Source organism: Carcharhinus amblyrhynchos, chromosome 28, assembly GCF_965287045.1.
Source record: "Carcharhinus amblyrhynchos chromosome 28, sCarAmb.v2.hapA, whole genome shotgun sequence".
Lineage (NCBI taxonomy): Eukaryota > Metazoa > Chordata > Chondrichthyes > Carcharhiniformes > Carcharhinidae > Carcharhinus > Carcharhinus amblyrhynchos.
The window spans coordinates 21,154,734-21,181,787 of record NC_137351.1 but is presented as its reverse complement, the minus strand read 5'-3'; the positions used below and the strand labels follow the sequence as shown (position 1 = coordinate 21,181,787).

The 27,054-nt window shown below is 40.8% G+C and overlaps 1 protein-coding gene across 6 annotated transcripts in view; it reads left to right on the top strand.

The window, feature by feature from the left end:
• The first annotated feature begins 209 nt into the window (after positions 1 to 209).
• The window catches only part of tcf12 (transcription factor 12), a 260,025-nt gene continuing 233,180 nt past the window's right edge, over positions 210 to 27,054 (top strand). For 4 of the 6 annotated variants that reach the window (XM_080214469.1, XM_080214470.1, XM_080214467.1 and 1 more), the window contains exons 1-3: positions 254 to 603; positions 1,255 to 1,347; positions 1,950 to 2,022. In XM_080214469.1, the coding sequence (XP_080070595.1) occupies positions 1,276 to 1,347; positions 1,950 to 2,022 (145 nt within the window). In that variant the 5' untranslated portion in view covers positions 254 to 603; positions 1,255 to 1,275. The other 2 variants (XM_080214465.1, XM_080214466.1) reach the window with 2 other exon arrangements.

Here is a 27,054-nt window from a genome sequence, read left to right as displayed (position 1 = left end):
TTGTCATTCATTCCTTGTAATTGCAGCGTCCACGGAGTGACGAAGGCTCAAACCGTGTCTGGATGTTAAATTGCAGAATGCACGGATTTTTGCATCCCTCCTCCCCGAACCTTGCAAAGAGATGGGGGTGCCCTGTTTTTTTGGGGACTGTATGTTGTTGCCCCCCCCCCCCCCCCCCCGCCGCTCTCTCCTCGCGGCTCGGAGGGATACAGCGTCCCGGGCCGAGCGTGGTGAGGCGGCTCTGAGCCCTCCCTCCCTCCCCGAAAACAACATGTCCGCCTGAGGCAGCCGCTGAGGGCGATAAACAGCGGGAGAGGGGGGGGAAAGAGATAGAGATAGATAGAGAGGGCCTCCAGCCTGCTTGTGTCAGGCATTCGAGGCGGTCGGGGGTGTGTGTTTGTGTCTGCGGAGAAGGAAGGAAGGGAAGGGGGGAAAAACAGGCGGGCGAAGCGCCGAAGGGAAAGGAAGGACAGAAAGTGGCGGGGAAGGGGAGGAGGAGGAGGGAGTTTAAAAAGCCTCCCCTCACTCATCACTCAACCCGGCGGCGGGAGTGTGCGCTGGCGGCAGTTGGATGTTCGTTGGAAGGGGGTGGGGGAGAGCGAGGTGAGTGAGGGAGGGGAGAGTGGCTAAAGTTGGCCTGTGAGGGAGGGGAGTTTAGGGTGGGTGGGGAACAAGGCCGGCAGGAAGGAGAGGGGAGGCGAGGGATGTTTCCCCCCACCCTACTTCAAAAAAAACCCTCGCCATGTCCCTCCCCCCGCCTCCAGCCTGCCTCGCCCGCCCCCTCAACCCAAACCCACCGACAGCAGGGTGAACAGAGCCAAGGATTTCTTTCACACCAACCAGGGGATTGCCCCCTCCCTTCCTTTAATCTCTCCCCATCACCAAAAAAACCCTGGAGATTGTTCTATACAAAACTTAACACTGATGATTTACTTAGCGTGTTGGTTCTGCTAGTCGAGGCTAAATGGTCTTTGTTATGTGGAATTATGTTAGCGGCTTACTTGTCATTTCTCGTACAGTAACTCTTGTGTTTCCGAAGGGTCGCTTTCTCTTTCTGCGGTAGGATATTTTTGGAACCTGATGCACGGCAACTTTTCTTTTTATTTTGTCAGTGAGTCGGAGCCTTCCTTAGATTTTTTTTCAAACCTCCCCAGCAAACTTTGAAGGTTTCTGCTGAGGGTTTTCTCTTTTGTTTTTTTTATTTTAAAAGCAGTGTTTTTTTTAGTAAATCGTGTAACTATGTTTTGTTCTTAGGTTTAGTGAGAGTAAATCAAGATGAATCCACAGCAGCGGATGGCCGCTATAGGAACGGACAAGGAATTGAGCGATCTGCTGGATTTTAGTGCGGTATGATGCTTGGAGGCTTTTATTATTAACACGGTTTTTCCCATCACTCAAAAGCCATGTGGCGTTGCCTTCGTCCTGCCTAGTCAAAAGAAGTCTCTGAAGTTTACTGTTATGTCTAGACGAGTCGAAGGGCAGGTTCCTGAAGAAATTACTGCAAAACAGTTTAATGTGGCGTTCAGCACTAGCTTAACTTTGAGCTCAGCATTGAATTATTTCAGAATTCGTGCATCGCCTGAAGTTACTCGTGGATTTCTACTGATCAGTGTTGTCAGATAAATGGTAGTGGCAAGTATATTTTTGAATTATAAATCGTCCAGTATTACGTTTTTACTAGAAGTTGCTCCTTTTGATAATTGCATTTACAAAATTTACAATCAAGACGATCAGGAATGGCTATTGTGTACGTCAAAATTTTATAATAGATTTAATTTAGTGTTACAACTATTTTTAAAACATAAAAGGTATCATTTGTCACGTTGCACATAACGATTTGACTACTCCATCATAGAAGATAATCTGTTATCAGTACAGTTTGCCAGATGTTTGATATTCATGGGTTAAAATATAGATCACTCATTAATCTTGATCTGTTCTTTTTTTAGATGTTTTCTCCTCCTGTTAATAGTGGAAAAAATGGACCAACCACACTGGCAAGCAGTCAATTTGGTGGCTCAGGTAAGACTCAAATATGAAGTGCTCAGTAGACGTTTTTTTGATGGCTCTATGGCTTTTTTTCTAACTTAATAGCAGAAACTTTATTCGAGGGTTTGTGCGGGTAGTGTAGCAACATTCTGAATGCTGCCATCCGATGTGCTATCTGAAAAGTGTTAATTTTCTCGTTGGAATGTTGTCGTGCCAGCAGTTGTTGGGATGTATTAAACTGCTTACAGGTAGATTTTGAATCTTAATTTGAAGGTTCAAAGATTAGTGGAGAGACTGTAAGTGATGTTTAATGCTATTAGCTACTGGAGGAAGATCCATGTTTTGAGATAGTAGCCTGCTTTTCCTCATAAAGGATTTTTGTGGACAGTTAGGAAAATTACGTTTTTGCAATTTGAATATTGCCTTTTAGTTTTGAGGTTAGTGGTATTAAAGTCGAATTGGAAACATTTTTAATCTGGCAAAGGTTTAGTTGGTTCATCGATTTAAGAAATTACTTTCTGAATAATTTGCAATATTGTAGAGACTGGTTCATTTGCAGCATTTTGTGTTGTAACTTGGGTTGTAGGGAGTAATGACAGTAATCATGGATATCAGTTATGCTTTGTTGTAACTGTTTTCTACAGTATTAAAATGATTTTGTGTTAAAATAACAGCATTATGATCACACTGAGAAGAAGCTATTGAGTGGACTTCCATCGTGAAGTGTATTTTAAGTACTTAAATGTGGATCTGAAGTACAAATTTTAAACTGATCCTATTCCTTATGCTTAAATATTTTTATGAACGCAGGTTTCGGGATAAATGAGCATTTAGATCAGAATTGTATTGCTACTTTGTGGGGAATAATGAAAAGTTTTAGCCAGACTTAAATCATGTAATTGAGTGCAACATTATGGAAAACCTTAGCAATTTTTAGGACCAGATAATTTGTGTATCAGGAATTTATTGAGTAAAATGCACACAGTATTAAAACAATGAAATGCGCCTTCTTTGCGCACAGAACTGTCACCTTCAAAGATACTTGAAAATACCAATTGTGCAATTTTATACATTTTTATATGTTTGGTAGGTTAGATATGTATGTTGCCTAAATTTATCAACTTCATTATTAGTTGTTTCTGTCTGACTGAAAAGCAAATACTTTGATTTGTGTATCTGGTGTTTGAGTGCTTGGGTCAATAGCGCTAACAAATCTTAAAACAGGATTTTTGCTCACGGTTGGTATTTTAAAGGAATAATTTGTTTTTTTTATAACAGCAACAAAAATAGGACTTTATAGATGTTTTTCAGTTACATGTAGACAAACGTCCTTTTAATCCTTTGGTTCACATGTCATATATATGAAGGTTGCAGAAAAAATTGGAAATTCTGAAGGCAAACCTTTGTCTTTGGTATGATATGGAAATTATAAATGTGTAAAGTAATTAACATCTGAATTCAAGAAAACAACTTCATTGCAGTCTGCAGCTTGACTTTTCTCAAGTATGACATCTAAACTTGATTATTCAGCCCTGCAAAAGTTTGGAATTGTTTGACATTTGAGCAGCCTTTTTGCAGGCCAGTATGATAGTGCTGTGCATGTTGTATGAAATAGAATTTTTCCATCCTTGTATGCCACCGTGCATTTTAAAGCGTGTTTTTTGGTACAAATTACTGAAATATTAAATGTATGTTGGCTTATTCAAGTTTATTTTTGAGTATTTATACAGCAGACCCCTGTCAGGAAACAGCGCCCTTTGTAATCTGTGTGTCTTGGGTTGCATAAGTTACACAGTTGCCCTAAGTTTCAATATCACTGCACCAAATATATGTGAAATTCCTATCAATTTGAACAAGTCTGGTCAGACTGGTGTTACTGCTAAAATAGCTTTGTGCAGTATTGAAATGGTAGAGCAGGGCAGAGCTACACACCACACGTCGTATGGTAGTAGTTTAGAATATATACCACTTGTAAACGCAATTAAATCTGCAAGCACTTTGCTTACCATGCATCCTATGCCACTTAATATCTGATCTGATGACAAATACCATGTAATAATACAGTTCAACTAACTGGGATGAATAGATATGAGATTGAATGCTATTGCTGGATTAAATTAATTTAGTGCCTTTCAGTAGGTTAATCTGTAATTTGGTTCATTATGGGATATTTAAATTAGCAGTAACAAATGTTATTGGTAGTTTTTTTTCATTTTGTTTTGAACTTGAAACTTTAGTTGTATTCAAATAAAAGAGGAATCTTTGATTAAATTTTAAACTTGGATAGGATGCAATGCTGCATGTTGATATGTGCTTTCTGTCCTTAATGTCATGCATTGCTGGGTTGACATTACTTGGGCACTTTTGATTTGATTTTAAACTATTGGGCAACATAGGCTAGTGAATGGGCTGCATGAGTGGACCCTCTACATCAGTGGGCCGCAAGATTTAAATCGGGCATGTTCATGACCCGTGATCCCACCTTTAACACTATCAAATATTTCATAACGAGTTAAAGAAAATCCTTCATTATATGTTGTACATAATAGAAATACCATCAACTTCAAATGATAAATATTTGTACTTAGGCTGCGAGAGCTCCTTTTGCATCCGATGTTGTGCACAATCCACGTGGATCTTATTTCACTTGCTCTTGCTTTACATGCACATTGCTTCAGTCATACTGTTTGGGGGAAAAAAACGTCTGGATGGAGATGAGTGGAATATGACAATCTGACATGTGGGCAAGGGTCAATAAAATATCTTGAAGGCTGCACTCAGGAGCCAGATGGGCCACCAGGCTGCAGTTTGCCCACCACAGATTAAAACTATGAAAGATAAGTGGCACAGTGGTTCGCACTGCTGTCTCACAGCACCAGGGACCCGGATTCGATTCCCAGCTTGTCTGTAAGGAGTCTGCCCGTATCTGTGTGCATTTCTTCCAGGTGCTTTGGTTTCCTCCCACAGTGCAAAAAAGTGCTGGTTTGGTGCATTGGTCACGCTAAATTCTCCCTCAGTGTACCTGAACAGTTGTTGGAGCATGGCAACTAGGGAATTTTTATGGTAACTTCATTGCAATGTTAATGTAACTGTACTCGTGGCACAAACCAAGTTTTTAAAAAAAGTTATAGTCTGAGTACTTGTTAACTTTTTTTGTGCAGTGACAAGTTACCAGGCAGCAATTAAATTAGTAAAATTAGGAAATGCTGCAACAACTCTGAAAATTTGGAATGCCAGTTATGTCTTATTAGTGCTTTGACTTGATCAGTGGTGGTCAAAATCTTTTTAATATTCACTCCATGTTACACAGGCACACAATTCATTTAAAACCCCTTTAACTGCATGTGCAACTGCATAAAATAATTTTAAGGGCCATGCACGGAAACAAATTGCTGGCACTGCACGCAATCAATTAGGCAATCCATTGCTCCTCAAGCATGAGCTTAGTTCATTCAGCTTGTGCCTTGAAGCCCTCTTCCAGAACTTGGTCTTGGAAGCCAGACTAAATTTTCAGATTGAAAATATCTTATTTTGCATGTGATTGTGAAGAAGGCCCAACAAACCTGTTCCTGTTCATGTGGTAGTATTTGAAGAACAGCAAAAGCATGCCATTAGGTCCTATGCTTTTTTTTTGCACTGCACACATGTTTCTTCCCCTTCTCTACTTGTAACCCTATCAGCAGAAGATAATTGCTTTAGCTCACGTGGTCAAAAATAGGTTAGAAGGTCACTTTAATTTGCTGTTTGTGGATCTTGGAGGTGTACGTGATTACTTCTGTATTATCATCATGGACATTTTGGGAAAATATTGATTACCAACAAGATTAAACAAATGCAAGTAAGATGAGTCAGATGGATGCAATTAACATTTTGTGCATCTTGTAATTCATAAACTTGGAAAACAAATTTCATTGGAACATTGCAAATGCATGATAATGTTAACACTTGTATTCTTGATGTTTTCTTGTGATGTACAAGCTACAGTCAAACTTAAAAACATGCGTTTTGTACATGACTCGATAATAGCTGGAAGACTGGGTTTCTGAAGATGCAAGCTTGTGGGCCATATTCTGTGCCAATATGTTGTTCAATTTCCATGAATATATCATTGCCTTGACCCTGCAGTACGAGTGAAATGGTAGTTTTGTGCATCTTGAATTAGTGAACACAACTTTCCAAATAACCATGTATCTTCTATGGATTTGATATTGTGTATCAACGTTAAAGTGAGTGGGCTAGATGGCAATCTACTCCATGTAAGAATCTACTAGAATATTGTCGGAATGGAGCGGGACCAGTATACTTTTAGAATTGGATTACCAGTTAACACTCTAGGTCACTTAATTCTCCTGGTTAAAGGAAAACCTTCTGCTTGAAACTGCTGATCTGCTAGCAGAGAATAAAAATAATGCATCAGCAATTTGCCAGCTACAGGTCCTAATTGAAAGGATGGTGCAAAATTGCTGGAAACAGGAGCTCTGTCACCCAGCTGCACTTAACTGAAGATGGTGTCTTTATGAGCAAAAAACCTAATCCAATCTTCATTGTGAACGTGGAGTGGGGTCACTAGGCAGTGGTTTGAAAATTGGCTTGCAACGAAGCTTATGATGCATTCTGGAGTATTTGGCGTTTCACAGCAAAATCTGTGTGAACCATTGCTCCGCAATGGAGAAGTTACAAATGGAGGGCTTAAAAGCAGCAGCAGCTAGGTATTGCAAACTGAGGGTGGATTGTGGAGGTGGATGGCAGTAGGAAGCATTTGGATCAGCAGTCAGACATTGTACTTCGGAATGAAGAAGCTTGCTGATGTGGAATAGATAGTTTAAGATGATCAGTTGGCCTAATGTGATAACCCTGTACAGGCAACGATATATGGCTGGATTGTGCCTTAATTGTTGGGACAAATACAAAATACTGCAGATGCTGGAATCTGAAACAAAATCAGGTAATGCTGGAAAATCTCAGCAGTTATGACAGCATCTGTGGAGAGAGAATAGAGCCAACGTTTTGATGACTTCTCAGTTTAATTGTTGGGAATGTTGTGAACATTTTGCTTGGTTCAGGAGCTCCATCACAGCAGAATGTGATGCTCATAAGCAAAAGAAGGAGCTCAGTTTGAAGTTGGAATGCTCATTTTTTCACAGCATTTTTAGAGAAATGTACTTTTCAGAATGCATTGTTGGTTGAGTGGACATCTTTTATGATGGATGTATAATAAAATTTGCTTTTGCTGCAATGTGGAATTTTTCTCATGGAATGTAGAGAGAAACTGTACAAAAAAATTGATTTGAAAATGAACGTCGACACAATGGTTTAATCAGAGGATTGTAAGTCGTAGATATTATTCAATATCAGACTAAATATCTCACCGTTAAGACACAGGTTACTTGCCTGATCATGTTTGGAAGAATTCTCCAGTTTGCGGACTCCACCGAAGTGAACAGGATTGTCCAAGAATCATGAACCAGATTTTGAGAATCTGCATGTGTTAGGCTATTGGACTACTTGGTGGTCAATACAGTTCAGTATCAGTCACTGTATAATAATCAGTATGGGGTGATATAGCCAACATGAGATGTCTGTTAAATGAGCAACGATTTGGTACATACAAGGAAAGATTTGGGGAATGTAATGTGTGAATCTGTAAACCTCAGCTAACAGCTTCATTGATGGAAAAATTGAAATATCTTAGATTTCAACAATTAGTGAGAAACAGCTTGTCACTAAAACAAAATAAAAATGCTGGAAATAGTCAACAGGTTAGGCAGCATCCATGAAGAGAAACACAGGTTGTGTTCTGAAAGATGATTGATCTGAAATGCTCACTGTTTCACTGTTTCTGTCTACCAAACTTGCTGAATATTTCTAGTGTTCTTGTTCTTACTTCAGGTTTCCAGCAACTGCAGTATCTTTTTTGTTTGCAAAGCTTTTAGGCGTATTAGAGTTTGGTCAGACAGAACCCACTGTGCATAGTGTGCAGTTTTGGTCATTAACTCAGAAGTAAATTGTTATGGGGGAAAAAGCACCTGAGCAATCATACTGTTTTATCAGGAAACTGTTACGAGGGAAGATGTGCGATGTTGAATTTGCTCTTGAAATGAGATTTTCAGGTGAAGTAATTAATCTTCAAGATAGTGAAGGATGGGCTAAATTAGTCCAAGTGAATTGCCCCAGTTGTAGAGCTGAAATATTAATGCATGCTTGGTTATGGTACTCCCAATGTTAGGCATAACTTTTACTGTGCAATCCTGCAAGTGGGATACTACCAGTTACTGCCAGTCACGAGTTAATAGTATAACTTCGTAGTTGGACAACTTCTGTTTAATTTATGTTGTCCATTATTGAGTGTGATTTAATAAATTTGGCCTTCAGACAAGGAATGCGAAATGGACTTGAAGTTGAGGTGGAAGGCAAATGAAATGTTGGTGTTTATTGCAAGTGAAAGAGTATAAAATTAAGGAAGTATTGCAGCAGCTGTAATTGGCCTTACTTCTTCAACTCAGGAGACCAGTTGCTGAATGAAATTGCATTCCAAACAACTCAGAAGGTTCACTCCAGTTGATTCCTGGGATGAAGTAGTTATCTTGTGAACAAAAGTTGAGCCTGTACCCATTGGAGTTGAAAAGAAGATATTGTTGAAACTCAGATCTTCAGGAGAGTTGACAGAGTGGATGCTGAGACGATATTTATTTTTGTAGAGGGGAGTCGGGAATTAGATGCAGTTTAAAAATCAGGGTCTCCTTTTTATGAACGAGCTAGAGAATTTTTTTTTTCCATGGAGGGTCATTAGTCTGAGGAATTGTTTTCCCCAATCCAGCAATGGAGGCCTCGCCATTGAATATATTTCAAGGCTGAGTTGCATGATCTTTGGTTGACGAGATTAAAAGGTTTATGGGAGATGGATGGTAAAGTGCAGTTGAGGATCGAATTAGATCAAACATGATTGTATCGAATGTGGAGCAGGCTTGATGGGCTGAATGGTCATCTACTAATTCTTGTGTGTCATGCTTTGCATTTTTTTCAAGCAAGAAACACAGATTGAAAAATGCCCTTTTAGAGCCACTGTGGATCATGTCACTGGTGCATCTGTGACGACTGAGAGAATGCACACAAAATGTTAACCTTCCCTCAGCTTGTGTTACTGCTTATGGCAAGTATTGTCTAGTTAATTATTGAGGTAAACCTCAAACTCCAATTGGGCCCCAAAGTCAAATGACTGAGGCTGGATTTTGGATAGACCCATGGTGCATATTATGCAGTGAGTAGTTAGAGATATTCTAGTTGTCAGTTTAATATATTTTCAATTACAGGCTTCACCTTGACATAAGTATGTATTCTGCATTATGTGGTAAAATGCACCTTTTGCTTACGAAGTTGTGGTTAGCGTTGTGGGAAATGACTAGTTTAAAGGATCATCCTGGAATCAGTGTTAAGTGTGTAAACATACCAAGTTCCTTGAGCTCAGCAATATTTTGGTCGCTGTATGTTTGTCTTTCACAACAATGGCCTTAGGAGCTTAAGGGACCAAATGTCCTCTGACCCAAGATCAGCTGGTGAGCAGTGTGGCAGGCAAGTTGCCCGTGTATATTTCAACACTGACTCCATTCAGTTGCAGGATCAACTTTTCAGGCCACTTGGAAAACTGAAAGTAGTTTTCATTTCCAGTAAATGTGTTCTTGTAAACGGGTGCCACAACGCAGGGTTAATTAAATGTGAATGTTTTTTTTACATGCACGATTTTGCTTATTTGTGAAGTAAAAGTATTCAAAATGCTGCTGCAGCAGCTTCTAGCTTGTGGTTTAATTTTAGATTTTGACAAACATGTTGTATATTGAATATTTTTAACCCTCACCAACAACAACTTGTGTAGCACGTTTAACCATAAAAAATCTGCAGCACAGAAATAGGTCTTTGAGTACATCGTGTTTGTGCCAGCTGAGGAGGTAAACTCGTTGCTCGTTCTCATCCCACCTTCCAGCACTCTGTCCGTAGCCTTGCAAGTTACTACACTTGAGGTGCAGATCTCGATATCATTTAAGTATGTTGAGTGTTCCTTCCTCGACCACAATCTGAGCACTGAATTCCAGATACCGACCTTCCTCTGGATGAAAAAGTTTTTACTAACTAATGTCTTCTGTCGGTCACTTTAAACCTGTGCCCCCTGGAAATTGACATCTCCATTAGAGGAAACTGTCTTCCCTGTCTACTCTAACTAGGCCCCTCATAATTTTGTCCATCTCAATCAAGTCACTTCTTTGTTCTGAGGAAAACAACCCAAGCCTACATGAACTTTCCCCACAGCTACAATTTTTCAGTCCTGGCAACATTCTTGTGAAACTCTTCTGCACTGTCTCTGGAGAAGTTATGTCCTTGCTGTCGTGTGGTGACTAGAACTGTATGCAAAATTCCACCTGTGGCCTAAGCAGCATTTTACACAGTTCCAGCATTATGTCCTGCTTTTGAATCCTTTACTTATGTAGTAAAGAGTTTTATTCTTTGTTTATTCCATATGCCACCATCACCAGTGCATCTATCTGTCCTGCCACCTTCAGTGACCTGTGGACATGCACTCCTCTGACTTCCTCTACCCTCTCAATGTCTTCCAATTTATTGTGTATTTCCTTGTTTTTCTTGCTTCCCCAAAATTGAGTACACCCTCATTTCTCTAGATTGAATTCCATTTGCCACTTTTCTGTCCATTAATTTCATTCCAGAGTCTACAGCTGTCCTCTTCACTATGAACTACACAGATGACTTTTATGTCGTTTGCAAATTTCCCAATCATGCCTGTCAGATGAGACCAAATCATGAATGTATAAAAAACAGCCGGGATCCCAATAGTGAGCTCTCAGTGCCACTGGAGACAGCTTTCCATTCGCTAAAGCATTTGTCAATCCTACGTTTACTGTCACTGGGCAATTTTGGATCCAACTCGTCACATTGCCTTGTATCCCATGGGGTTTTACTTTTCTGACCAGTCTGTTATGTGAGACCTTGTCAGATGCCTTTCTAAAATCCATGTCGCCAACATGCATTACACTACTGTCATTGATTTTCCTTCTGCCCTGCTTGATATTTGCAGAAAAAAAATTCAATTACGTTTAAGGTGCTGCTTTCCTTTAACAAACCACACTGACTGTGCCTGATTAATCCTTGCCTTTTTGAGTGGAAGTTTATCCTGGCTCTCAGAATTGATTCCAATAATGTGTTAACCACCCACATCAGACTGACTGGAACAATTATTTGACCTGTCCCTCGCACCCTTCTTAAACAATGATGTGACAGTTGCTGACTTCGAATCTGCTTCTGCTTCACCTGTATCTAGTGAGGATTGAAAAATGATCCTCAGGATATCTGTTAGTTCCTCCCTGGCTTCCTTGAACAACCTGGGATGCAATTCATCCTGCCCTGGTGCTTTATCCATCTTCAGAGATGTCACTACTTCCCTTGTTATGCTTATAGCTAATACTTCATTCTGCTCACCATTAAGGAGGCATTACTATGCCAAGTTATTAGAAAGCATATATCTGCACTGGAATATACAGAGATTTAATGAGGGTAGTCAGCATGGATTTGTTAAGGGAAGATCATGTTTGACAAACTTAGTTGAAACTTTTCTTTAAGAAGATAACCAGGATTTTGATGAGGGTAATGCATTTGCTATGGTCTATCTGATAAGGTCCTTCAAGGCAGACTGGTCAAGAAAGTAAAGGCCAGTGGGTTCTAAGGTGAAGTGATACATTGGATCCAAAATTGGCTGAGAGGCAGGAAACAGAGGGTGGTGGTCGAGGGATGTTTACGTTAATGGAATTCTGCAGAACCTGGTGCTGAGTCTAGTTGCTGTTTATAATTTACATTAATAATTCAACCTCAAACGTAACGGGTATGATCAAGAAGCTTGTGGATGACATGGAAATTGGTCGGCTAGTAAGTAATGAGGATATCAATGGACTGGTCAGGTAGGAAAAGAAGTGGCAAATGGAATTCAACTAAGAAAAGTGTGAGAGCACTTGGGAGAGCTAACAGCTGAAGAATTAAACTGGGAATGGTAGGAATCTGAAAAGTACCGAGGGAGCTTCAGGTGCATACACACACATCTCAAAGGTGACAGGACAAAGGTGGTTAATGTGGGACACTACAAGAGTGGAGTGCAACAGTGTAAACACCAGTTATGCCACAGTGAAAACTCAAGTACTGTGTGCACATTATAGGAGGGATGTGATTGTTCTGGAGAGTGTGTGGAAAAGATTTTCCAGGATGCTGAGCTATGAGAAGAGATGGATAGGTTGAGGCTGTTTTCCTTGGAGCAGGTGAAGGTTGAGAGGGGATGTAATAGAGGTTTTCAAGTATGTGAGAGGCATGGCTAGGAAGACACTTTTTTTCCATTAGTAGAGGACCAATAACCAGGAGGCACGTATTTTAGGTAGATAGAAGGTTAAGAGGGGAGTGGAGGAGAAATTTCCCCCCCCCGTAAGAGGGTGATGGGAGTCTGGAACTTAATGCGTGAAAGGTAGGAACACATCTAATATTGAAGAAGAATTTAGGTATTGTGTTGCCAAAACCTCTAGCGCTATGGGTCAAGTGCTGGGAAATAGGATTCGTGCAGCCAGATCTTTGACCAGTTTGAACAGGACAGGCCAAATGGCAGCCTCCTGTGCTGTAAATGTTTATGAATCTATGAGTCAACTAGAGTATCTGCATCAACCCTTTGCTTTGTGGAGAAAGGTACTCATTGAGAAAGTTGCCCACATCACCAATGCACAAGTTACATTGTACAACCCTGATAGCCTCTATCCTTTCCTTTGTTATTTTCTTGCTCTTTATTTTGCTGAAACACCTTTGGCTTTTCCTTAATTTCAACTGCCAGTATTCTTTCTTGTCCTCTTGCTGCTCTTGTGATTTCATTTTTTACTTCACCCTTGTATTTTCTATACTTGGTAAGAAGTCTCTCAACACCAGGTTAAAGTCCAACAGATTTATTTGGTAGCAAAAGCCACGAGCTTTCAGAGCGCTCGCTGCTCCTTCGGGTGAGTGAAAGTTCTGTTCACAAACAGAACGTGCAAAGACACAAATTTACAAAATAATGGTTGGAATGTGAGTCTTTACAGGTAATCAAGTCTTAAAGGTACAGTGTGTGGAGAGAGCACTAAGCACTGGTTAAAGAGATATGTATTGTCTCCAGACAAGACAGTGAGTGAGATTTTGCAAGGAGCAGTGAGCGCTTCGAAACCTAGTGACTTTTGCTATCAAATAAACCTGTTGGACTTTAACCTGGTGTTGTGAGACTTCTTACTGTGTTTACTTCAGTCCAATGCTGGCATCTCCACATGTTTCCTATACTCATCCAGGCTTTCTAATATTAATTTTTTTGTGACTGTTGTAAGCTTTCTTTTTCTACTTTACATTCCTCCCTTTGCTTCCAGATAACCAAACGGCTCAAATTTGGCAATACATCTTTTCCTTTATGGAGACACGCCTACCCTATCTGTAGAATTTCATTTTGAATGCCTCCCACTGGTCTGTCACTGATTTCCTTCAGAATGTTTAGTCCTTTTCTTGCTTTATATTTTTTCTTAATTATGTTACCCACTTGTTCAGCTTCATTTCCTAAGATTTAAATCTAGAATTGTGCTCCCTCTCATTTGGCTTGTGCTGGCTAAAAAGGTTCCTTTGAATGCAGTTGATCTTTACCTGTCATATTGTTTGTATCTCAACGCATATTAGGGTAGCAGACTCAACTTGATTAGTACTTCTTTCATCATCACCCTTCTTTTCTTGATTATTTGTGACATCCTCAGTGATATTCAGTCTTTCGGAGACAATGCTACTTTTTTTAAAAAGACTTAATCAGGCAGGAAAACTTGAACTTCTGTCATGTTTTGTTCACCAGAAACAACTGCATTCCTTGAGATAGATGAAGGTTCAAGCACTTCTGTTAATGCAGATTTCAGTGGCAATTTTGTATTTTTATTATCTTATTAGCTTTGCACTCAGATATTTGCTCACATTTTTCTGTTCTGTCTTCCTCTACATTTGGGAATCTATTGAATGTTGCTTGTCGTGTCACTGCCCCTTTTCTATTTCTGAGCTCAACCCATTTGGCCACATGTGAGGATAATTGAGCATGTCATTCCTCCTGACAACTGTAATTGACGCTTTAACCAAAAATGCTACTCCCTCATCTTTTTTAGCCCCCTCTCTATCCTGTCTGAACACCCTGTGTTCAGAGATGTTAAGCTGCCAATTTGTGTCCTATTTAAGCCAAGTTTCCGTCAGAGCCTTGATATCATTCTGCCATGTGTCTGTCTGTGCCCTCGACTCATTGGTTTTGTTTGCTATTCTTGTATTTAAATATATACCCTGTAATGTTGCCAAATTCCTGTGCTGTACGATTCTAAATCCTTGCTACTTCTGTCTTGCAAAGTTACTCACTAATTTTCTGTCTTCTGCTCCCTGCTCTGAATTTGTCCTATAAGAATCTGCCCTTGGGTTTGCATTCTCCTGCCAATTTAGTTTAGACCCTCCGAAACAAAGCTAGCAATTTCCCTGTAAGGACATTGGTCTGCTTCAGGTGTAGATTGCTTGGCTCTTATAGACCCCACCTTATGCAGGAATCTCCTGACTGCACCATCTCGCCAGCCGTACTTTCATCTGGTCATGTATTTCTGTACTTAGCTTCAGGAGTGATCTGGAGAATCCTACCTTTCCCTAACTTGTTAACTTCACCCTGCAGGGCCTCATCCTTTTGTTAACCTGTCATTTGTACCAATGTGGAGCATGACTTCTGGCTGTGCACCCCCATCCTTCACAATACTGTGTTGCAGTCTGATGATGTCCATGACCCTGGCATCAGGGAGGCAAGATGCCATCTTTCAGTCATGTCTTTCAAAGTGCCTGCCTTTTCCTCTAATTCATAGATTCCCTACAACTGCTGCTCTTCTCTCTTCTTCCTCTCCTCCCTTAAAGCCGAGCCACTTGTGATACCACAAACTTGGATCTGACTGCACTCCTGTGAGGAACTAACATTGAGCACTCAAAGCAAAGCAGGACCTCGGAGGACTTGCATATCCTGCTTGGTTCTCTTGGGTTGCCTGGCAGTCACCCATTCCTTTTGTACTGCTTCTGCCCTGCAGTGTGACCACTCCCTGAATGATGCTATCCAAATAGCTGTCACCCACACGGATGCACCATCGTGATTGTAACCGCCGTTCGAGATCTGAAACCTGGAGCTAGAATTCCTGCAGCTGGTTATACTTTCTGCATGTGTGATTTATCTGTGCCAAAGGTAGTACCTGAGACTTCCTACATGTTAGAGGACTCAAATTCAATATGATCAAGTTGCCTGGCCATGTCACAATTTAAAACACTTAATGCTGCCTTGGCAAAGCAGCCAGCATAACTAATGACCCCACGCACCCTGGACATGATCTCTTCCACCTTCTTCCTTCGGGAAAAAGATACCAAAGTCTGAGATCACATACCAACCAACTCGAGAACAGCTTCTTCACTGTTGCTGTCAGACTTCTGAATGGACCGACCTTGCATTAAATTGTTCTTTCTGTACACCCTAGGTATGACTATAACGCTACATTCTGCACTGTCTCTCGTTTCCTTCTGTACGAACGTTACGCTTTGTCATGCAAGAAACAATACTTTTTGCGATGTTAATATGTGTGACAATAACAAATCAAATCAAAACTTCATTGATAAAGTTTGGTTTGTTTGTGTTAATTATACTTGACCTTAACTTAATAAACCATCAACACAGATAAACCTCACTGGTATTGATAAATCCAGTGAATATTTAACACGGGTTATGAGATGCAATGTCCTTTACAGCCACTCTTTCTTTTTCCCCCATGCATTCACTTAATACGTGTATTTCATTTGCTGCTCACTTAGTCCCCTCACCCAGGTGTAGTCTCCCGTCTTGTGTGCTCCTTACTGATTGTTGGAGAGTCGGTTAGCTCAGTTGCCTGGATGGCTGGTTTGGGATGCATAGTGACACCAACAGTATGGGTTCAATTCCTGTAATGGCTGAGATTACTCATGAGCCCCTGTCCTTCTCAGACTTGCTCCTTGCTTGAGGTGTGGTATTGTTCACATTAAAATCATCACCAGTTAGCTCTTAAAGGGAAAGAGCATCCTAAGGCAGTTTACAACTGTAGCAACTTTACCCCACTTTCGTGATTTTGTGCAGTTTGATAAGTCTGTCTTCTTGCATAAACCGCCTGATAAAGTCACAGGCTTAATGCCTGTTGAACCAACTAATTTCAATTGATGGACAGATAATTGCCGCCACCCCCCCCCCCCCAAACAATTCCCTACTGAAAGTTGCTAGTTCTATTTCAGAGCTTGACTCTTTAACCTGAAAGACTCTTGTGAACTTGATTCACTCGTAACTTTGTCTACATTTCACTCGAGCTTAGTCTCCTGTTTCTTCACATACCCTTTCATTGTCGTCAGATGTCCTCTAGCACTTCACAGGAGCATAGTAAAGCAAGATATGACACCCGCATAAGGAGATAATCCGTCAGATGACTGAAAGCTTCATCAAGAAATTGGATTTTTAGAAAGTGTCTTGAGGAAACTGTGGTGAGAATGTCGAGTGCAAATTTCAGAACCTAGGGTCTGGGCAACAGTCACCAGTGGTAGAGCAGTTCAAATTAGGGATGCACAAAAGACCAGAATTAGAAGAGCACAAATACCTCTTGAGGATTATGGGCTGGAGGAAATACAAGTTTTGGATGACAGTTTACAGAGAGTAGAATATGGGAGACAAGCCAGTGTTGGGAGAGTCAAATCTAGAAGTAACAAAAGAACAAATAAGGATTTTGGTAACAGACAAGCTGAGAGGCAGGCTGTCAGGCAGTGATGTGGAGATAAATAGGTTGTCTTGTTAATGGCATAAGTATGTGGCAACACTCATTTTGGGGAAGTATAATGCCAAGGTTGCGAGCAGCCTGGTTAGTCTCAGACTGTTGCAAAGGAGAGGGATGGAATTGGTGAGTTGTGAAAAGAATTCAAAAGGGAAAACCATAGTTTCAGTTCTCCCAATATTGGAAGAATTTTCTGCACACTCGCAGAAAAGCAGTCTGTGACAATGAGGGGTCTGAAGAGCAAGTAGGAGGTAGAGTGGGGTGACATGAGTACAGGCATCTTGAAGGGAATTGCTTGATAGAGCAGACGCAGCACGGTTTCATTAAAGGGAAGTCGTGTCTGACAAATTTACTGGAGTTCTATGAGGATGTGTCTAGGGCAGTGGATAGAGGAGAGCCGGTGGATGTGGTCTTTCTAGATTTTCAGAAAGCGTTTGACAAAGTGCCTCACAAGAGGTTATTGCAGAAGGTCGAGGGACATGGAGTTGGGGGTAAGGTGTTAGCGTGGATAGAAGATTGGTTGTCAAATAGGAGGCAGAGAGTGGGGGTCAACGGGTGCTATTCGGATTGGCGGATGGTGACTAGTGGAGTGCCCCAGGGGTCGGTGCTGGGGCCTCAGCTTTTTACCATTTATATAGATGATCTGGAGGAGGGAACCGAGTGTAGAGTGTCGAAATTTGCTGATGACACCAAGATTGGGGGAACGGCAAATTGTGCGGAGGGTGTGGAGAGTCTGCAGAAGGATCTAGATAGGCTGGGCGAATGGGCCAGGAAATGGCAAATGGAATTTAATGTTGGCAAGTGTGAGGTGGTCCACTTTGGTAGGAAAAATGGTAGGAAGGACTATTACTTACGAGGCGAAAAACTGCAGCAGGCGACGGTGCAGAGGGACCTCGGGGTCCTTGTGCATGAGTCGCAAAAACCCAGCTTGCAGGTGCAACAGGTGGTCAGGAAGGCGAATGGGATGCTGGCCTTCATAGCGAAGGGGATTGAATATAAAAGTTGGGAGGTCTTGCTGCAGCTGTATAGGGCATTGGTGAGGCCGCAACTGGAGTACTGTGTGCATTTTTGGGCGCCGCACCTGCGCAAAGATATTTTGGCCTTGGAGGGAGTGCAGAGGAGGTTTACTAGGCTGATACCGGAGTTGAGGGGGTTGAGCTATGAGGAGAGGCTGAATAAACTGGGCTTGTACTCGTTAGAGTTTAGAAGAATGAGGGGAGATCTCATTGAGACATATAAGATGATGAATGGGATGGATAGGATAGAGGTGGAAAGACTCTTCCCGCTCAAAAAAGACAGTAGGACTAGGGGGCACAGCCTCAAGATAAAAAGGGGGCGGTTTAGAACAGAGTTGAGGAGGAACTTCTTCACTCAAAGGGTGGTGAATCTCTGGAATTCTCTGCCCGTTGAAGTGGTGGAGGCTGCCTCGCTAAATATTTTTAAGACGCGGGTTGATGGGTTTTTGATAAGAGAGGGGATTAAGGGTTATGGGGAGAGGGCGGGAAAGTGGAACTGAGCAGCGACAGATCAGCCATGATCTTATTGAATGGCGGGGCAGGCTCGAAGGGCTGGATGGCCTACTCCTGCTCCTATTTCTTATGTTCTTATATGAAAACTAACACTATGCTTTGGAATAATGTGAGGGATCACATATACATGAGAACTGAGTGGGGTGTGAAACATGGATCCTCGGCAGACATCCTTGAAGACTGATGGCTTTGGGTGGATAGAGACAGTTAGTATTCTGGAAACTGGTTTTCCTTAATATAAAGTGTTGTTTTTAAAACTGTTGTGCAAGCTAATTAAAGTGCAAGAAGTATACTTAGCTGATGTCAATGGAGAAATGCTTTTTTTTTCCCGAGTGTAGATTTTTTTCCCATGTCTTGTCCATTGATTTTTAGCTGTTAACTCTACCCTACAGATGCTTTGGGGCAGTACCAATTTTGACCAATTCATTTTTACATGATTTTCATTTGTCATATGCAGCTGCAAAGCCATCAGCCTATTTCTGTGGAACACTGCTTCTGATTCAGAAAGCTATTTAATCCTCTCGCCTCTTATTTCTCTTTATTTGCCTTCCTCCATCTCCAGGGATGATGAGGAAATTGGTGAGCATACTTTTTCTCACTTATTTTAAGTAGCTACGATGCCTGAGGACATTTGGGCAGAGATTTGTGTAAAGATTGCATATTTAATCTTCTGTTGGGAATGGTGCAGAGAAAGAAACCGAAGAGCAGAGCAAATATTTATTGAGGTTCTCCATCTTTAATTTTTGTTTTCTGGGTAATAGATGTGATGTATCATAAAGTAATTGTCTTTTAAACTGCAGGCTAATACCACTTCGGGTTTGAATCCAAGTTTCTACCTGCTGTGGCAGGGTGAGGTTTTTGATAAATATTGGCCATGGGAATGAGTTGTGTGCTCCTTACAGGTTCATCATATAAGTCTTATCCCTGAGCCTTAATTGAGTGGAAAAACCAAGATGATTGCAGAAGGAATCAATTGAAGAGAAGCAATTCCCCTGGCTCCACCTCTTCAGTTGGTAGATTTTGCCAACTATTCATTCATGATTCTTAGCTTTCGTGCTCCATTCAGAGTTCCAGTTTGGTAGAGTTTGTTCTCAGACTTTCCTGTTGGTCACTGGTACATTGCTGAAGATTGACATAAAAATGGCTCAATTGCCGCACTTGGTACTGATTGGAAATTGGATGGGACACTGTCCTGTCCCATATATTACATCTATTCACTCAAAATGCTAAATTTAGGACTTAATGAGTTGAAACCAGTGGCTTGAAACATTAATTTCCTTAAACTCGTGCTTTAGGTTGCATTCAAGCATAGTTACTCATTCGGATTCGCCAACTAGTGAGTTTTAATAAAACTAAATATCCAAGATAGATCACAAAAGCGTCATAAAACAAAATAATAACCACACCACAAAAGGAGATAAAGCAAAAGAAAGTTGTATTCATATAGTGCTCTTCGAATGAAGCAAATTCCATCTTCCCATTTGTATTAGCGCACACACTTTCCTGAATCCTTTCTCCCTGTTGCTGCTGCAGGAGATCAAACCCTTGTGCACATTTCTAGCTTAAATCATTGAGAGGGGAATTGTCATTGGGCAAAGGCCAGGATTTACTGACAATTGTTAGTAAATTTGTACAAGGAAAACACCGACTAATGCAAACTCTGCTTGTGCAGGGTTCAGTTGAGATCAGAAGTAGAAGAGATTGAATTGTGTTCAAATGTTTGAGCAGGCAAACCGTGAATTAATTTTTGGTAAATGAATGGGCAGTGAGGAGACATAAATTTTAGGACTTGGACTTTTAAGTGTTAAAGAGGTGGTCATCAGAAATCTTTCCAAACAAACGGTTATTTAGGTGAGGGAAGCCTTATGATCAATTTTCAAAATCACAAGTCATGCCAAACCTTTGTGAAATATATGGACATGGCACTTGAAGAAGGATTTGAAAGCTTTTGGCAGGTACAGAAGAGAATTACCAGAATGGTTCCAGTGGTGAGGGATTACAAATCGATGAGTTGGCTGGAGAACCTGATTATTCCCCTTTGAGCAGAGAACTCTAAGAGGCGATTTTATTTGATAAAGGTGTTATTGATCATGAAGAGTTCAGGTAAGAGTACAAACAGTAGTGTTTGAAGGGTTGATGAGCAGATGTCAGTGAATTGCTAAAGGAAAAAACTTTACATTCAACAGATGGTTATCATTTGACGTGATGGGATGGCCTAATGGGATGATAGACCCAAATGCACTGATTGCTTTCAAAATGAAAATGATAAAAAAAAAAGCAGGCATTGGGAAATGAGCAGAGACGTGAGACAAACTGGATTAATCTTTTGAAAGAAATGATGCAGACTCGATGGCCCAGTGGCAACCTCCTGTTCTGTATGTGTGTGAGAAGCTGAATCAATCCCCATATCTGGGGACAATTGAATAAAGGCACAAACTGTACTGGGTGGGAGACTTCAATATCCAGCACCACTAATAACTGAAGGCCATAGCTTCTACAGTGGGTCTGTGGCAGGTGGTGAGGGAACCAAGGGGGGGATAACTTACTTTCTCACCAAATTAACTGCTACGAATGAATTAAATCTATGGCAGTATTGGTAGGAGTGACCTTTTTCGTATTGAGGATACCCACCACTGAGTTGTGTGGTGCTACCATTGTGCTAAATAGATAGATTTTGAATACATCAAGCAGTTCCAAAACAGGCCATGCATAAGCCATTTGTGGGCCATTAGCAAAATTGTGATCGACACAATTTGAAACTTCATGGCCGTACACACATTTCACTCTACCTTTGCCATAAAGCTGTGGTTTTGATGGGGGGAGGCTCCACAAATCCCCATCCTCAATAATGGAGGAGCCCAGCACATCAGTGCAAAAGTCAGGCTGTAACATTTGCAACGATGTTCAGCTGGAAAGTTCTTGGTGGATGATCCGTCTCTGTCCTTGAGATCCCCAGCATCATGCGGTCCTTGGCCTATTTGATTCATTTTATGTGGTATCAAGAAATGCCTTAAGGCGCTTAGTGCTACCAAGTCCCTGATAACATTCTGGTGAATAAACTTTAGACTTGTGCTCCAGGACTAACTGTGCTCCCATGTTCTTCCAGTATGGCGACAACATCAGCTGCCTGGAATTGTAGAATATTGCCTAGGTATGTCCTATCCACAAAAAGCAGGACAAATCCAACCCACGAAGTACAGCCCCATCAATCTATTCTCGATCTTCAGTGGTGGAAGGTGTCAAGTGATACTTAATGAGAATAATGGCCTCACTGATGCCCTTTGGCCTCTACCACGGCCACTGAGCTCCTGACCTTATTACAGCCTTTAAGTTCAAACGTGGACAGAAAGAGGTGAGCTGAGTGTGACTGCTCTTGACATTAAGAGAGCATTTGACCAAGTATGGCATCAAGGAGCCCTAGCAAAACTGGTTTCAGTGGGAATTCGGGTGGGGGAAGCTCTGTCACGGTGAGGAGCCCAAGGTAGCAGATGCACAGGAGTATCATCTGCAAATCACAGAGTTGTTACAGTGCAGAAGGTGGCCATTTGACGCAGTGAGTCTGTGCTGCTTTGAGCATTATGATTTTGTACCAGTCTACTGCCTTCGCCTATAACTGCACATTATTTCAATGCAAATAAATAGTGCCCTATGAATGCCTCAGTTGGACCTGCTTCTACCACACCTTGAGGCAATACATTTCAGAACCAAGTTACTCGCTGTGTGAATGTTTTTCTCACCTCACATTTGCTTCTTTTGCAAATCACTTTAAATCTGCGCCTACTCATTCTCAATTCTTTTATGAGCTGGTGCAGTTTCTTCCTATTTCTTCTCTCCAGCTTACTCATGATTTTGAACAGCTCTGTCGAATCTCCTCCAAGGAGAGCAATCACAACTTCCTTAACTGATCCTCATAATGTCCCATCCATGGTCACATCCTTCCTATAGTTTAGCACCCAGAGCTGTACACAGTACTCCAGGTGAAGTTTAACTCGTGTCTTATGCAAATTCAGCATAATGTTCTAGCTCTTGTACTCTGTCACTATTAATAATGCCTAAGATATCGTGTTCTCTCCACCTCTCCTGTCACCTTTTAATATATGCATATATACATCCCTTTCAGAATTTTACCCCATATTTTATATTGTCGTCCCTTACCAAAATGAATCGCCTCACATTTCTCATTTTGAACTTCACCTGTCTGTTGGTCACTCATTCCCTTCTGCTCGCTGAGCCAAACACCATTCTGCCTTCAGTGATACCAGTGTTCTTTCACTGTCACTGGGTCAAAGGCCTGGAACTCCCTTTCTAACAGCATTGTACATGGAACTATACTACATGGACTGCAACAGTTCAACAAGGTGACCACTGACCATCTTCTGAAGGGCTGTTAACGAATGGAAATAAATGCTGGCTTAGTTCACATCCATATTTTGTGAATGAGTAAGTGTGTATTCTTGTGATTAATGTTTCGGTGCTTGGCAAGTTGATCTGAAAATATTGCCGAAATGTACAAACCACACAGGCAAATGCAAATTAAGACCTGGAGAGTGTTGGCACCTGAAAGTGGGGAAAAATATTTATTCTTGAAGAACATAACTAGTAGCCACTTGACATGTGAAAAATTAAAAGTTAAATACATGAAAAGCTGATATTCAACCCTCTTATTTGATATTTTGGATGTGCTGTAAAAAGAAGCTGACGTTTAAATACTGTAATGATTAAACTGATTCTACTACTCTTCCACCTGAAAAGTGTTAAGATTTTCTTTTATTTGCAGGCAAAAATCCTGCCACTTCTAATTCTTTGACAGGTGGTGCTTGAATTATGGACGCTTATTCAACATCCTTACGTTTGCAATACCTCTGAGATTCTATGATTGAACGAAATTTTTATCTTCTGAATTGCATTTTGGGGATTTAGACTAGAATTTCTTTGTTTGCTAATTTGTTTTGGATTCAATTTATAATTGTTAAAAGCTGAATGTGGCCCTTCTGGGGAGATGTTTCGCTTTTATTCTTGATTCCAAAGACCATTGTGAGACAAAAGGCACTGCAAAATATATTGATATCGTGAATGTGCACCTGGATGACATTTAATTTCACAGTTGGGAAGAATGAGTTTAGGGGGTACTGACTAGGCTGTCTGATGAGAGCAACACATTTCTATTGCCAAATCAGCTTGAAGGGATGATTACATTTTCTGGAATGTTAATCAAGTTTAATAGCTTTGCATTTTTATTCTTCTTGCCCGGGATGTGGGTATTGGTGGCAAGGTCAGCATATTTGCCCATGTCGAATTGCCCTTGAACTGAGTGGCTTGGTAAGAGTCAAGCACATTGCTGTGAATCTGGAGTTGCATGTAGGCCAGACCAAGTAAGGATGGCAGATTTCCTTTCCTAAAGGGCATTTGTGAACCGTGTGGATTTTTACAACAATTGACAATGGTTTCATGAATTTGAACCTGGTTCAACAGAATATTATCCATGACTAGTTCTGTGACAATACCACTATGCCACCACATCTTGTGAAATACCAATAACAGTAATATAAAAGAGGTAGATATTATTAAGTTCAGAATAGATCAGTTACTGACTGAGCATAATATATTACGTGTTTTTTTCCCTTAGACTTTGGTAATATTTTCTAAATGCTGTAATTTATTTGATTGTTGTTTCAATTTCTGTGATATACTGTTCTATGTTCTATAATTTAAATAAAAAAATGTTGGAACAAATTGTTTCAGTACTTTATATCAGAATATTTAACTGGAAGTCACTGTGTTTATTTTTGGGTAAATACCTAACCTTTTAACCAGTGGCAAAATCTGTTTTTATGCTCTAATCCATAACTGAAAATTGGTGCCTTTTTACTTGACATTGTGCCTGGTGCTGCAGGGATGATTCAGTCAGAGTTTGGACATCTTTCATTCATGTGTCATAGATCATTTCAGACTTTGTTACTGAGGAACATGATGTTTCCATAGCAATTGTGATCTGTTGAAAACAAGTGATGCCTGAGGAAGCTGCTGAATCTTGAAGCCATTTTTTTTTCCAAAATTAGCCTGGTTCAATTTAAAAGATTCCAGTTTTTAACTAGAAGCAGACATTCAATTTTTTAACTTGTGCCTGTTTGTTTAAAGGCTTTTTTTGGGTGCTGTAAATTTTTGTGTATGCCTTACTTTCTAACCTAACCTCAACCCATTTTTCTTAATAGGTGAAAAGATGGCTGTGTGCTTGGGTCATATGTAGCAATTAGAAACAAAAGCCAAATTACTTGAACTTGTATTAGTGTGTGCGCGCGCGCACACACACAGACACACACAGACACACACCCCCCCCTCACCCCCTTGGAGCACCTGATGTTTGCAGTGACGCTTAAGGTTTACTTAAACCTTAAGCACCTCCTAAAGCAATTACTTATGTGCCATTTATAAAAGGGACAGATCATACTTCACTGGTGTTTTCACCAAATAAATGAAGATTGTGCTGGGTCTGCAACAGCAGGTGCAGTGCCACTTGACAAAAATTCTCAATGTAATTTTGGTTGTTAATGCACAGAAGTTTTAGGATGCCTTTTTTGGTTACGCTCAAAGCTTTGAATAAAATACTGACATTTGGGAGTAAACCATTCTACCTCACTAGCTCCAGAGAACATCAAGAGTACACAAAATTAATTTCAGGTCTTAGCCTTTGACCTTGACTTTCTGTGCTATCCTCTAAGGGTGAGCAAAAATTAATCTAGCAGTGCGAAACTTAATATTAAAATGCAATAAATTAAAGCAGAAGCAAAATATTAATTGCTCAATTAATCTTTGCACAGTAACTCTGTGGCTCATTGTCATAGTGTGTGTATATGAGTACGAGCTGAGTCAGTAACACACTCGTCTCTTGAGTCAGGTGTTCTGTGTTCAAGTTCCATTCTAGGATTTGATCTCAAAAATCTAGGTTGACACATTAGCATGGGAGTGTTGATTTTTCTGGGAATCTTGTCTTTGGTTGAGGTGTTAAACAGAAGCCTTTTTCAGGTGAACGTAGCCTGATCTCTGGTGTCCTTGCCAATATTTGCCCCTCAATCAACAAGAGATTATCTGGTTATTGTTACATTTGATATTTGCAGGAGCTTGCTGATCACAAATTGGCTACTGTGATTTCTGAATTACAACAATGACCACACATTGCAAGTGTTTCATAGACTATCAAGTGCTTTGAGATGTAGCCATGCAATATCAGTGCAGGTTTTTGGTTTTTCCTGAAGTGCTGTCAATTGGCTTCTTTTCTGAGCGTGTGTTTTTAAAGAAATTTCTGCTGAAACTCAAATTCATCAAATACTCCTAATACTTTTTCATGCTTTATTTTCAGTTTTTCGATTATACATCTTTTTTTCCTGACTCTTGCCCCTTCAAAACCAATATTCAGCTGATAATTGACATTTGTAATTCCAAAGCACTGATTTCTGAATCAAGCAATATCATGGGCATTCATTAAACCTGAACTAATAACAATAACATTGCATTTTGTTCTTATTGCCATAAAATTGTAGGATCAAAAGCTTGCATGCTGGCAAATTACTGAATGTGGGTTTTCTGACATTGAAGTGCAGATATAATACAATCTTCCCCACTTCCTCTTTATATCTTTTCTCGTTGCTCCAGTCTGATTTTTCTTGGTCTCTGTACTGAAGATGCGGCAGTTCTTCATGCTGTTGAATGAGTTGTGGAGATTCTTCGGAGCTTGGACAGGAAGCATTTTTGACAAAAGCACACACTGAACTGTGGAAATGCAGTTTGAGGAAAATGGAGGAGAGAAAGTGGTTTGTAACCTGAATATTTAAGAACACAAGAACATAAGAAATAGGAGCATGAGTAGGCCATATAGCCCTTCGAGCCTGCTCCGCCATTCACTAAGATCATGGCTGATCTGAAGTGGCTCAGTTCCACTTTCCCGCTTTCTCCCCATAACCCTTAATTCCTCTGTCAAAGACCTATCTACCCGTGACTTAAATATATTTAAGTGAGGTAGCCTCCACCACTTCAACGGGCAGAGAATTCCAGAGATTCACCACCCTTTGAGTGAAGAAGTTCCTCCTCAACGCCAATCTAAACTGTTCCCCAAAATCTTGAGGCTGTGCCCTCTCGTCCTGCTGTCCTTTCTAAGCGGGAAGAATCTCTCTACCTCTACCCTATCCATCCCCTTCATTATCTTGTACGTCTCTATAAGATCCCCCCCTCATCCTTCTAAACTCCAACGAGTACAGACCCTGTCTATTTCATAAGAACATAAGAAATAGGAGCAGGAGTAGGCCATCTAGCCCTTCGAGCCTGCCCCGCCATTCAGTAAGATCATGGCTGATCTGTCGCTGCTCAGTTCCACTTTCCCACCCTCTCCCCATAACCCTTAATCCCCTCTCTCATCAAAAACCCATCAACCCGCGTCTTAAAAATATTTAGCGAGGCAGCCTCCACCACTTCAACAGGCAGAGAATTCCAGAGATTCACCACCCTTTGAGTGAAGAAGTTCCTCCTCAACTCCGTTCTAAACCGCCCCCCCTTTATCTTGAGGCTGTGCCCCCTAGTCCTACTGTCTTTTTTGAGCGGGAAGAGTCTCTCCACCTCTATCCTATCCATCCCATTCATCATCTTATACATCTCAATGAGATCTC